This window comes from Leptodactylus fuscus, chromosome 7, assembly GCF_031893055.1.
Source record: "Leptodactylus fuscus isolate aLepFus1 chromosome 7, aLepFus1.hap2, whole genome shotgun sequence".
NCBI lineage: Eukaryota > Metazoa > Chordata > Amphibia > Anura > Leptodactylidae > Leptodactylus > Leptodactylus fuscus.
Window position 1 is genome coordinate 142,454,567 of NC_134271.1, and position 12,134 is coordinate 142,466,700.

The following is a 12,134-nucleotide window of genomic DNA, read 5'->3' on the forward strand; positions in this document are numbered from 1 at the left end:
GCCCCTGCACACAGTATTATGCCCCATAGTGGCCCCTGCACACAGTATTATGTCCCATAGTGGCCCCTGCACACAGTATTATGCCCTATAGTTTCCCTTGCACACAGTATTATCCCCCATAGTGGCCCCTGCACACACTATTATGCCCCATAGTGGCCCCTGCACACAGTATTATATCCCACAGTGGCCCCTGCACACAGTATTATGCTCCATTGTGGACACCCATGAAAAATTATTATACTCTGGGGTCTTTTCAGATCCCTGAGTATAATAATCAGAGACCCAAGGGGGGAGATAAAAACATAAAAAACAGTTACTTACCTATCCTTGCACTCTCCACCGCTGTTGGCCATCTACAATGACATCCGGGACGTCATGTTACCAGGGGGCCTGCGTTGCGACGCATATGGACGCAGAGGTCCCGGTCATGTGACATGAGGGATGTCACACAAGTAGTTTTTTTTTATATTCGCTTACCTCTCCTGGGCCTCCAATCATTATACTCGATGGTCTGAAAAGACCCCCGAGTATAATACTGCCAGGATTGTTAAGAAATTAGGGCCCGTTACCTTGTGGAGTAACTCCAGACGGTAACGGCCCATTAGATAATAAAAAAAAAAAACGCAGCGGTAGCGGGTGTTGCTGGGCCCCTAATGTCCCGGTTCCTGTGGCGGCTCCTACCCCGGTAGTTACGCCCCTGGTTTGGGAGAAGGGGAGTGTAAAACGAAAATTGAAAAATTCCTCCGTTGGGGTAATACACAATTCGGGGTGCCCCGTGAGTTGGGCTAGGTGCTGCTGAGCGACTCTCCAGCCACAACGCCCTTGGTACACAATTTGGGATACCCCCATATAGTTGGGGTAGGGCCCGGTCCCAGAGATAGGCCCCACGTCTATTGCATAGCCTGTACATTTTACCATTCTTCCTCTACTAAGCCCCAATAACCGGCCCAGATATAGAAATAGACTGATAAATATAATAAATAACACTGTGAACTTTATTATAAAACATGACTCTTGTTGTTCAGGTGTAATGGGCAGTTATTTGGGTCTTTGTCACCACCTTGTACAGTATAATACGTCTATTACAACCCAATGTCCGTTTAGCGCTTTTGTAAATAAAGTTTGTTCAGAACAGAAGCGCCGGCGCCTCGTAAAACTACAACTCCCATGACGCTTTGCGGCATTGACGACCTTGAAGAAACAGTTGCCGGTATCAAACCCGTAGTATTTGTTGTGTTTCGGTATTGGTTTGGAAGGGGGTGACAGACCAGTGGGGGAGATATACGTTTTTATGGTGGGTACGGGAGTCGGTGTCGGGGGTCAGAGGTCGCAGGGACACGTGCTTCGGTACCGGGGACGCTTCCTGCAGCCGGGGCTGGAGCTGTGCACTGGGGTCTATGAGGAGGAGGAGGTGAGAGCTGGGTGTGGGTCATGTCTGGGGATGGGAACCCCCCTGTGGTCAAGGTCATAGTGCAATGGCGCCCCCTGTATAGGATGTGTATACATACAGAGCACCTATATGATGTATAGTGGTAGTATACAGAATGGCGCCCCCTGTATAGGATGTGTATACATACAGAGCACGTATATAATGTATAGGGGTCGTATACAGAATGGCGCCCCCTGTATAGGATGTGTATACATACAGAGCACGTATATAATGTATAGGGGTCGTATACAGAATGGCGCCCCCTGTATAGGATGTGTATACATACAGAGCACCTATATGATGTATAGGGGTAGTATACAGAATGGCGCCCCCTGTATAGGATGTGTATACATACAGAGCACGTATATAATGTATAGGGGTCGTATACAGAATGGCGCCCCCTGTATAGGATGTGTATACATACAGAGCACGTATATAATGTATAGGGGTCGTATACAGAATGGCGCCCCCTGTATAGGATGTGTATACATACAGAGCACGTATATAATGTATAGGGGTCGTATACAGAATTGCTCCTCCTGTCATACAGTATCATGGGCTGTTCTATGTCTTATAACTCAGAAATTTCTAAATTGGGGTTGGGGTTCGGTTTCTGTCCAAGGTCATATGTTGTGTTCCCTGCACAGTGGCGCCTCCACCTGTCTACTGTGCAGGAAATTGCATTGCAGCTTCAGTCGTTTGGATGCTGGGTGTTGTAGTTCCCCGCACAGAGACGCAAGGGCTCAGTCAGGGGGCGCTACTGTCCTATCTCCACCAATCTGCGTGTCCTAGAGAAATCCTACCTATTATAATAGTCGGAGTACCCCTTTAGTGAGAATTTGTAATATTTCTGCTTGCTGTCAGTGAATATTTACATGCAATGGCCTTAAAATCTGCCCTGGATGTGACTGAATGACATAGCGGAGTGGTTCGTTACAATGTGTCAGTCAGTACAAGTAGCAGCCCCTGAATTCTTGGGGTCCCCTGACCTCTCCACGAAATATTGTCCATAGATTAGCCATATTTTCGGGGTACTCGCAGTCACTGGCTTACCGTAGGACGATTATCCCATTGTGCTGACAGGACAGGACAGTAGTAGTCCCACATACTATGATACGATATGAGTCTGGGTCTCTGGACACAGTGCAGTCCGATCTATGGACTATATTTTCTGGGCGGCGTGAAGGGACCCCAAGTATTAGGGGCTGACCCCTTATCATTTTGGTTTCTTCCAGAAATGCGTCTCACAGCGCTCCTCGCCTTGCCCTCCAAGGTGATCAAGTTACCCAAGGATTACCGCTTTGGTACCAGCCGGCCGTCTACTGTGGCCGCTCAGAGGAAGAACCCTCCCGGAAAGAGGAGATCCAAAATATTTGTGGAGCCCGTTAATAAAGGTGAATGGGCGTACTTCCGAGGAGACACCGTAAGTAACGAGATGTTTGGTTTCCTGTGGTACAGAGATTTGTAAAAATGGGGTGCTGCTGAGATTTTTTATAGCAACGGAGGCGAGGTCTGGCCCCAAATCAAATTTTGACGATAGATAGGTCATCAGTATGCGATCTGTGGGGGGTCTGACACCCGGACCCTTCACGTGTTCCATGGTGACACAAGTACCCAATACAAATCAATGGGTCCATTTTTAATTTCCCACCGCTGGCATTTTTTGATTTTCGTTTTTCGTTTTTGACTCCCCTCCTTCTAAACCCCATAATTTTTTTATTTCTCCGCTCCCAGAGCCATATGAGGTCTTAATCTTTGCGGGACAAATTTTTTTTTCATGATGCCAACATTAATTATTCTGTATAATGTACTGAGAAGCTGGAAAAAAATTCAGAATGGGGTGAATTTGAAGAAAAAAATGCATTTCTGCGACTTTCTTACGGGCTTCGGTTTTACGGCGTTCACTGTGCAACCAAAATGACCTGTCCCCTGTATTCTGTGTTTCGGTACGATTCCGGGGATACCAAATTTATATGGTTTTATTTACATTTTAACCCCTTAAAAAAAATCCAAAACTGTGTTAATTTTTTTTTTTTTCTAAAACTCGCCATATTCCGACAGCCGTAACTTTTTTTATACGTGCGTGTACGGGGATGTACAGGGCGTCTTTTTTTGCAGGGCCTGGTGTACTTTTTAGTTCTATCATTTTTGGGAAATGTTATTGCTTTCATCATTTTTTATTCAAATTTTTATCAGAATCAAAACACTGAAAAAACGGCGGTTTGGCACTTTTTACTATTTTTCCCGCTACGGCGTTTACCGTACAGGAAAAATATTTTTATAGATTTGTAGAGCGGGTGATTTCGGACACGGGGATACCTAACATGTATGTGTTTCACAGTATTTAACTACTTTTATATGTGTTCTAGGGAAAGGGGGTGATTAGAATTTTTAGTACTTTTTAAAAAATTTAATATATTTTTTTTACTTTTAAATTTTTTTTTTTTTTTTTGCATTTATTAGACCCCCTAGGAGTCTTGAATCCCAGGGGGTCTGATCACTAATGCAATGCATTATAATACTAATGCATTGCAAAAAATCATCATTTCTTTTGCAGGCTGCATAGACCAGCCTGCAAAAGCAAATCACTGCAGACAAGCTGGGGAGCCTTTACAAGGCTCCCAGCTGTCATACCAACGTGACGTCGGCCCTGGAGCTTGCTCAAGGTGCCAGCGATCACCGGCAAAATGGCGGCGCCACGATCAAAGGCGCCTTTGGAGTTAATGTCTCCAATTGGTCTGGGGACCGATTGGAGACATAAGCGCCGGTTGTCTACTGCGTAAAGCAGTAGACACCCGGCGGCTGCCCGGCTCCGCCAGTTACACACCCGGCATGCACTGTAATAGTACGGTGGATGTCGGGAAGGGGTTAATGGGACATCAACACAAATTGACGTCTACGTTAATTTTATTAAAGGGGATCTCTTACACTCTTGGACTGGCGGTATTTATAGAAAGCTGACAATGCAATAAATTCAGACCACTGTCGGCCCGGGTGCCGGCGATATCTATGTTGTTAGTTTTGTCACCGATATCCTTTCACTGTCAGAACAGTGGGCCTTACTGCTCGGCGTCATCACTGACTGTGAGGAACGTTCCCCTGACGGTACAAGGCTATGGAAGGATACTGAGCGGTAATGCCCGCCCTTCCCCCAGTGGAGAAATATGGGTGCCGAAATTAACGCCACCGATATCTCTGGAACATACGGACAGTCCTCTTAATTCAAGGTTTTCTATTGGTATATAGAATGACAGGTGCCATCATCATATAATATCACCATTGGATTAGATATCCCTGGTTATGTATCTATTACTACTAGTCCCATTCATTACCATAGAGCGCAGACATAACCCATAGAAAGCCGCCATGTTTTTCGAACCCTGGACAACCCCTTTAAGTGTCGGCGGTGTTTGTTACACTGTGTCTGTGTCGGACTTTATATTGTATCCGCTTTGTTTTCCAGGTTGAAGTCCTGTACGGTAAAGACACCGGCAAACAGGGGAAGGTGTCGCAGGTGATCAGAGCCCGCAACTGGGTGCTGGTGGAGAACCTGAACACGGTGAGACGCCGGACCGAGGGCTCATCAATGAACAAGGCCCAAAAAATCCCTTTAAACAATTATCTACCAAATCAATCTCTTCCTGTTGCAACTTTTTTTTTTTTACCTTTTTAAGTTTTTGTTTCTATTTCTCGCTCCATAATTTTAAGTTTTCTGTTTTTTTTTCTTTTGTTAAGCCCCGCCTATTAGGGGGCCGTTCACGTGTAGGAATTTGACGCTGATTTCGGGGTGGATTCTGTGGGATTCGACATCCCGTTGTGGAATTTTTCTTCATTTCCCACCATGTAAACAGCCACCCCACTTATGTCTAAGTGTTTTCTGCGTCAAAATCAGCATGTGAACATACCCTAAAGCACCCGTAGGCCCCGACGAGACACATGATGGAGTCTTGTCCTGGACGACTTGTTCACAGAAAATCCTATAAATGGGTAAACTCTACATTTGACCTATTTTTGTTCCTCCATGTTTAGCATTACCGCTATATTGGGAAGTCTGGAGATTACCGGGGGACGTACGTGTCCAGTGAAGCTCCTCTCCTGATTAACCAGGTGGCCCTGGTGGACCCCACAGACAGGTGAGCCCCTCTTATTACGGCCCAGCAGTGTTCAGGACATCTAACCTGACAACCTGCGTGATACTGGTCTCATGTGCAGGACTCGCCAAGGCGCTCTGTGTCTGAAATGGTAGCCTCATCACAAACGGACTGGCCCACCAGACTACCAGGGGGTCCTCCGGGTGGCCCAGGCCTTAACACAGTAATGGTCCAGCAGAAGACACCCAAATTTGAAGGCTATTATTTAGGGCCATTTTACAACTTAAATCAAAATTGTGATTAATTAGTCATTTCACCTTGATTACAATTAACGCCAATTATTTAGGTCAAGCCCCTTTCACAGTGTTGGTCGAACTTCGAGTGATTAGTCTCACAAGGTTCGCCCGGCTGGTACAAACCAAAACTTCTATTATTATACTGGAGTATAATGAGCGGAGGCCCGGGGGAGGTGAGCAAAAAAAATGTTACTCACCTCTCCCGGTCTCCGGCATGACTCCCTGCTGTCTGTGGCACTTCTGGCTGACGTCAGGGACCGTTGAGACCTGTGATTGGGTCTCATCGTGATGCATAGACGTAAGCATCGTTACACCATGTGATTGCTGAGGTCTGTGATTAGGCCTCAGCGATCCCTGACTGCAGCCAGAAGTAGGGAGCAGGGAGTCACGCCGGAGCCCAGGTGCCAGCCGTGGATTGAGTAGAATGGAGAACTATAAGAGATTCCTTTGTACTTCCTGAGCAAAATTCACCCCCACTGATAACTGTTTGAAGACACCGTGTGCATAGTGCCATACACCGCGTAGTGACCGCGCTTGGTGGTGCAGATTAGCCCCATTCACTTAAATAGGACAGAGCTTCACTTAGACCATTCGATGATGATCGTGACATCACGAGCAGCTGAACTATTGGGGTCCTGAGTGTTAAGCCCCCCCCACTCTTCAAATATTGATGACTTAGAAGGACTCTGTCACTTGCTACGTATTATATTTCACCCCTTGATAGGCGCCATTGTTCTGGCCTGGCTCCTCGTGTCCTCTCTCCACATTGTGCCTGGGTAGCGGTATGAGAGTTGTCGTACCGTATCCTTCATCCCAGTCTACGTCCTCCTCTGTATTTTACATTGTTTGCTCTCCAGGAAACCGACAGAGGTGGAATGGCGATACACAGAAGAGGGCGAGCGCGTGCGAGTGTCTCTACGAACCGGACGCATCATTCCTAAACCTCTCTTCCAGAGACGAGATGGAATCGTCCCCGAGCAGTGGAAAGGTGAGGACCCCTTACGTCCAGTGGATGTGGTGGGGAGAGTCGGAGCCTTTAGCTGTGTCCGTTGGGTCAGCTCGGTCTTGTGTCCTATTTCTGACATGTCTTCCATGCATTAGATGGTCCTAAGGACACCTCCGCAGAAGATGCTGTGGAGAGGACCTACGTCCCGTCACTGAAAACCTTTCAGGAGGAAATCATGGAGGCGATGGGCATCGTAGAAGACAGACGACACCGGAAATCCTTCTGGTATTAGTGGGCGACAACCCTGGTTCTTCAGGGGTTAGTATGGACTCCTGGACGTTACATTATACAGATTCTGACTTTTTTTGGTATATAATTAGGTTGCTGTATTATATTTCTACATCGCAATAAAATCCATTTATTGTCATTTGTTTCTTGTTTATGATCTGCTTCGAAACTTCTTGGGATGGTGAAACAGATTCCTTGGATCTACCATGTTCTCAGCCTTTCATGCCCTCTGACATGGCACTGAATTTGGTGCAATGACAGCTTTGCCAGTATGTGCCCCTTTGCCAGAGATGTCGGTGCGGTTAGTTTCAGCACCGATATCCCTCCACTGTCAGAAGGGCGGGCCTTACATCTCAGTGCCATCACTTGGCTCTGTGTAAACTTCTTCCCCGCCGACAGTACAAGACTATGGAAGAGTACAGTCATGGGAAGGGGGCGGGGGGAGTCATTCCTCACAGACCAGCGATGACGCTAGACTGTAAGCCCCGCCCTTCTGACAGTGGAGGGATATTGGTGCTGAAACTATCAGGCAAATCAAACCGCTGAATTCGGGTATTTAATACCATCAACTGGTTGAGGGCCCACGTTGCGTAAACGCAGCTTTTATGTTGCAAATTTTGCAGTGTTTTTTTGAGCCAAAGCCAGGTGTGGATTGAGCAAAAGGTAGTTTGCAACAAAAAAAAAGCTGCATTTCTGCAACGTGGTAGTCAATTGGGCATCGGTGGGTCTTGCATGCTGGAGCTTCATTGAGATGGATTAGCCATGGTGAACTTTCTGGCCCCTGTTCTGATGGTTGGGGTCCAGCAGTGATCCGACACTTGTCCCTATCCATAAAACCATAAAACACAAAGACAGAATTTTATATTTTTCTCACTTCACATCACAAATAATTTAGTTTTGGAAAAAAGGCTCCTAATTTAAGGGTGAGGCAACAAGAACAATAAATGTCTGGTTACTTCTATAGGGGTGAACGTCTTTGGCCCATGGTCACTTGTCCTCCATAGGACCTGCGGTGGAGCTCTGCAGTTTGGCAATTTGTCTTCTTGCCTTCATCTCACATGAGAGGATCCTGGACACACCTGATGGGATTCACACACTGGATCCTTGATTTAATGTTCCTGGACCATATAGATGGGAAGACTCGAAAGGTGGAAGTCAAGGAGGCTCTGCCGAGATTCCTCCACCCAAGCACTAACCTAATACATTTTCCGAGAGAATACATCGCCTAAAGAAGTATACAGCCACATCATACATTTGGAAACCCTTGGGTTGGCAAGTTGTGGCTACCCATACAAAAGATGGGTTTCTTATCGGAAACTTGTACCAAAGAATCCTTACTATCATGGACTTAACCCCTCACGACCAGGACTAAAATCCAGGGGTGGAAGGCCATCACTTACTATGTTCTATCCATAATACTGGCATCTTCTTATCTTATAGAAAGGACTTTGGGCCCCCATGAAGTTCCAGGGCCTTGGCTACCTTGGCACCACCAATAGCTACGTCTCTGCATGAATGTGTTCTGACCAAATTAACCTGATGTGAACAAAGTCTACGTGTAGAAGACTCCACACTGGCATGGAGCCTCCTCTGACTCTGACAGACTCTATGACCAAATTGTACATGGGTCTAACTAGCCAGACCCCTACCAAGTCTGTACTTGGCTTCATGAGACCTGTCCCTCAGCCCATAGTACCTTCTTGTTCCAGTGTTAAATATTATATATTTACAATATTCTCTAGCAGACATGGGGTTAACACTCTACTGACATCATAGTCTTATATTTTGGGTGCATGGGTGCGGTTAGAGTAGACCATTTTAGAAATCTCCTTACATAGCTACAAGATGGAAGGTAACACCCACTCTCATGAATATAAATGAGTAAGAAATACACATGTCTGGGTCTGTCTTTGGGAAGACCAGGGGAAGACCAGGAGGTCTGTCTTTGGGAACACCAGGGTGGGTGGTCCAGGCAGATGGACATCCATGGACGTCGTAACCAGCCCAAGTCCACCAACCAGATGACAAGCATGAACCAAGCTGTAACTACAAGATATCCAGATGATTTAACTTCTCTGAAGATGTAAGCTATTGACAATTGACTGATATTTGTGTTATTTTGGACATTTTCCCTGTTCCTGTGTTTTCCTTCAAGATATTAATAAACCTATATTGATATTGCTGTTAGTCTGAAGTTACATTATATTAATTGTTTGACAGATACGATGCTCTTTAAAGGGATTCTACCATTAAAACACATTTTTTTTTTTTCGTTGACACATAGGAATAGCCTTAACAAAGTCTATTCTTCTACCTTTAGATGTCTTCTCCGCGCCGCCATTCTGTAGAAATCCCGGTTTTTGTCAGTATGCAAATGAGTTCTCTCACAGCACTGGGGGCGGGCCCAGCGCCCAAACAGCACTGGGGGCGTCCTCAATGCTGCCAGAGAACTCTCCAGCACCACCTCCATCTTCTTAAAGAACGGGGTCTTCACCGCGTCTTCTTCTCGTGCAGGTGGTCAAACTTATAAGCCTTGGGCAGAGCCAACTGCACATGCCCACAGCCACAAGAAAAATGGCTGCTTACCCAGTAAGTAAGCGACCATTTTCATGTGGCCTGTGGGCATGCATAGTCGACTCTGCCCGAGGCCTACAAGTTTGAAGCCAGCGCCGAAAGAAGACACAGGAAGAGGACGTTCCAGAAGAAGATGGAAGCGGCGCTGGAGAGTTCTCTGGCAGCATTGGTTACGCCCCCAGTGCTGTTTGAGCATATTGTGTTGCTGTTAGAACTAAGGGAAAACAGTACATGCTGGGGTTACTATTCCTAATAATGTCAGGTATTTGGGGTTATTAATATAGTTTGAGTAACCCGTGTGCCTCACGTTAAGAGCAATTAACCCCTTCATATCCCTCACATTAACCCGTCAATTCATTTTTAATGCATAGGTGAGTGAAAACCACATCGGTGCCATTTGTGTTGCTGCTCCTTTAAGGTTGCGGAACACAGCGTTTTTGTTGCAGATTTTTGCTGCGTTTTTTTGAGCCAAAGCCAAAAATGACTACTTTATGTCTCCCTTCTGCTCAATCCATTCTTGGCTTTGGCTCAGAAAAACGCAGCAAAATCTGCAACAACAAAAGTTGCGTTTCTGCAACTTGGGGTCTCAGCATGAGGGTGTTTCTGAGGATTGGCTGATCATGCCAAACACTGACATGGCTGATCTTCATCTAGCTGTAGCGGTATTAAGAGATTACATTAGATTTTGTCTCATTCCTAGCTTTAAGATGACCTTCCACCATTGCTAGTTCTTGACATCTGTTATTATCTCACTGATTCCAGCACAGTTGGATTTTTCTCTCTAGCCCCCACCATTCCCAAGTAACAAGTGCAGGTAGTTTTGGTGCCTGATGTCTTATTTAAGCTCTGTAATGTCAGGTGGGTGGTGTCAGACAGGGGGGCCGGGATTGAGAGCTCCAATCAGATGCCGCCATTGTCAGACCTCAGAATCACACCAGCCTGACACTGCCTACCTAACAGTACACAGACTAAATTGCATATCAGGGACAAAAACTAACAATATTGATTACTCAGGAATGGCGAGGAATAGAGAAAAGAATCCAAAAAAGTAATGATGTAAAGAGCTGGACCTGTTGGAGATGGTGAAAGGTTCTCTCTAAATGAATGGTGCGGAAACTTAGGGTGGCCCCATTTATCCCTATGACACAGTTCCTACATGGAGGAACCTTTCTCTTAACTGTCTTCAGCAAATGTTTCCTAGCTCATCTTGCCTTTGTTGGAGGAGGTGTGGGTTTAGGGTCAGTTCTTAGGTTAGATTGCTGTAGTCAATGCTTAAATTAGGGCGGAACATGCCGGAACTCAATTCAGGTAAAATTAATAAATGTCTTTCAGTGTTTCGGTATAAACTAAGAAATGTGTCTTATGCAGAACATAAAAAATGCTGTTACTTACCTCTCCTGGCTCCGGAAAGCTTCAGGCCTACTTGGTGATGTCCCAGACATCACATGGGCTGGGGCTTGTGTCCTTATGCGTTGCAATGCAAGCCCCTGCTGATGTGACATCCCATACATCATTGGAGATGTCCGACATCTGAAGAGAGTGCGCCGGAGCCAAAGGGATGTAAGTCACAGTGCTTTTATGTTTGTATTCTCCGCTGGGACTCCAATTATTATAGTCTGGGGTCTGAAAAGGGGCCACTATGGAGCATAATACTGTGTGCAGGGGCCACTATGAGGGACAATTCAGTGTGCAGGGGCCACTATGGGGGATAATACTGTGTACAGGGGCCACTATAGGGCATAATACTGTGTGCAGGGGCCACTATGGGGCATAATACTGTGTACAGGGGCCACTATGGGACATAATACTGTGTGCAGGGGCCACTAAGGGACATAATACTGTGTGCAGGGGCCACTAAGGGACATAATACTATGTGCAGGGGCCACTAAGGGACATAATACTATGTGCAGGGGCCACTATGGGGCATAATACTGTGTGCAGGGGCCACTAAGGGACATAATACTATGTGCAGGGGCCACTAAGGGACATAATACTATGTGCAGGGGCCACTATGGGGTATAATACTGTGTGCAGGGGCCACTATGGGGGATAATACTGTGTGCGGGGGCCACTATGGGACATAATACTGTGTACAGGGGCCACTATAGGGCATAATACTGTGTGCAGGGGACACTATGGGACATAATACTGTGTGCAGGGGCCACTATGAAGCATAATACTGTGTGCAGGGGCCACTATGGGACATTATACTAAGTGCAGGGGCCACTATGGGACATAATACTGTGTGCAGGGGCCACTATGAGGGACAATTCAGTGCGAAGGGCCACTATGGGGGATAATACTGTGTTCAGGGGCCACTAAGGGACATAATACTATGTGCAGGGGCCGCTATGGGGGATAATACTGTGTGTAGGGGACACCATGGGGGATAATACTGTGTGCAGGGGCCACTATGGGGGATAATACTGTGTGCAGGGGACACTATGGGGGATATTACTGTGTACTGGGGCCCCTATGGGACATAATACTGTGTATTGGGGACACCATTG

The 12,134-nt window shown here is 46.3% G+C and overlaps 1 protein-coding gene across 1 annotated transcript; it reads left to right on the top strand.

Annotated features, from left to right (window-relative positions):
* The first annotated feature begins 1,306 nt into the window (after positions 1-1,306).
* On the top strand, positions 1,307-7,162 carry MRPL24 (mitochondrial ribosomal protein L24). The gene is made up of 6 exons (XM_075281182.1): positions 1,307-1,411; positions 2,665-2,852; positions 4,893-4,988; positions 5,459-5,562; positions 6,674-6,804; positions 6,918-7,162. The coding sequence occupies exons 2-6, from the start codon at positions 2,667-2,669 to the stop codon at positions 7,052-7,054; spliced, it is 654 nt and encodes a 217-aa protein (XP_075137283.1). The 5' UTR covers positions 1,307-1,411; positions 2,665-2,666; the 3' UTR covers positions 7,055-7,162.
* Positions 7,163-12,134: the final 4,972 nt, after the last annotated feature.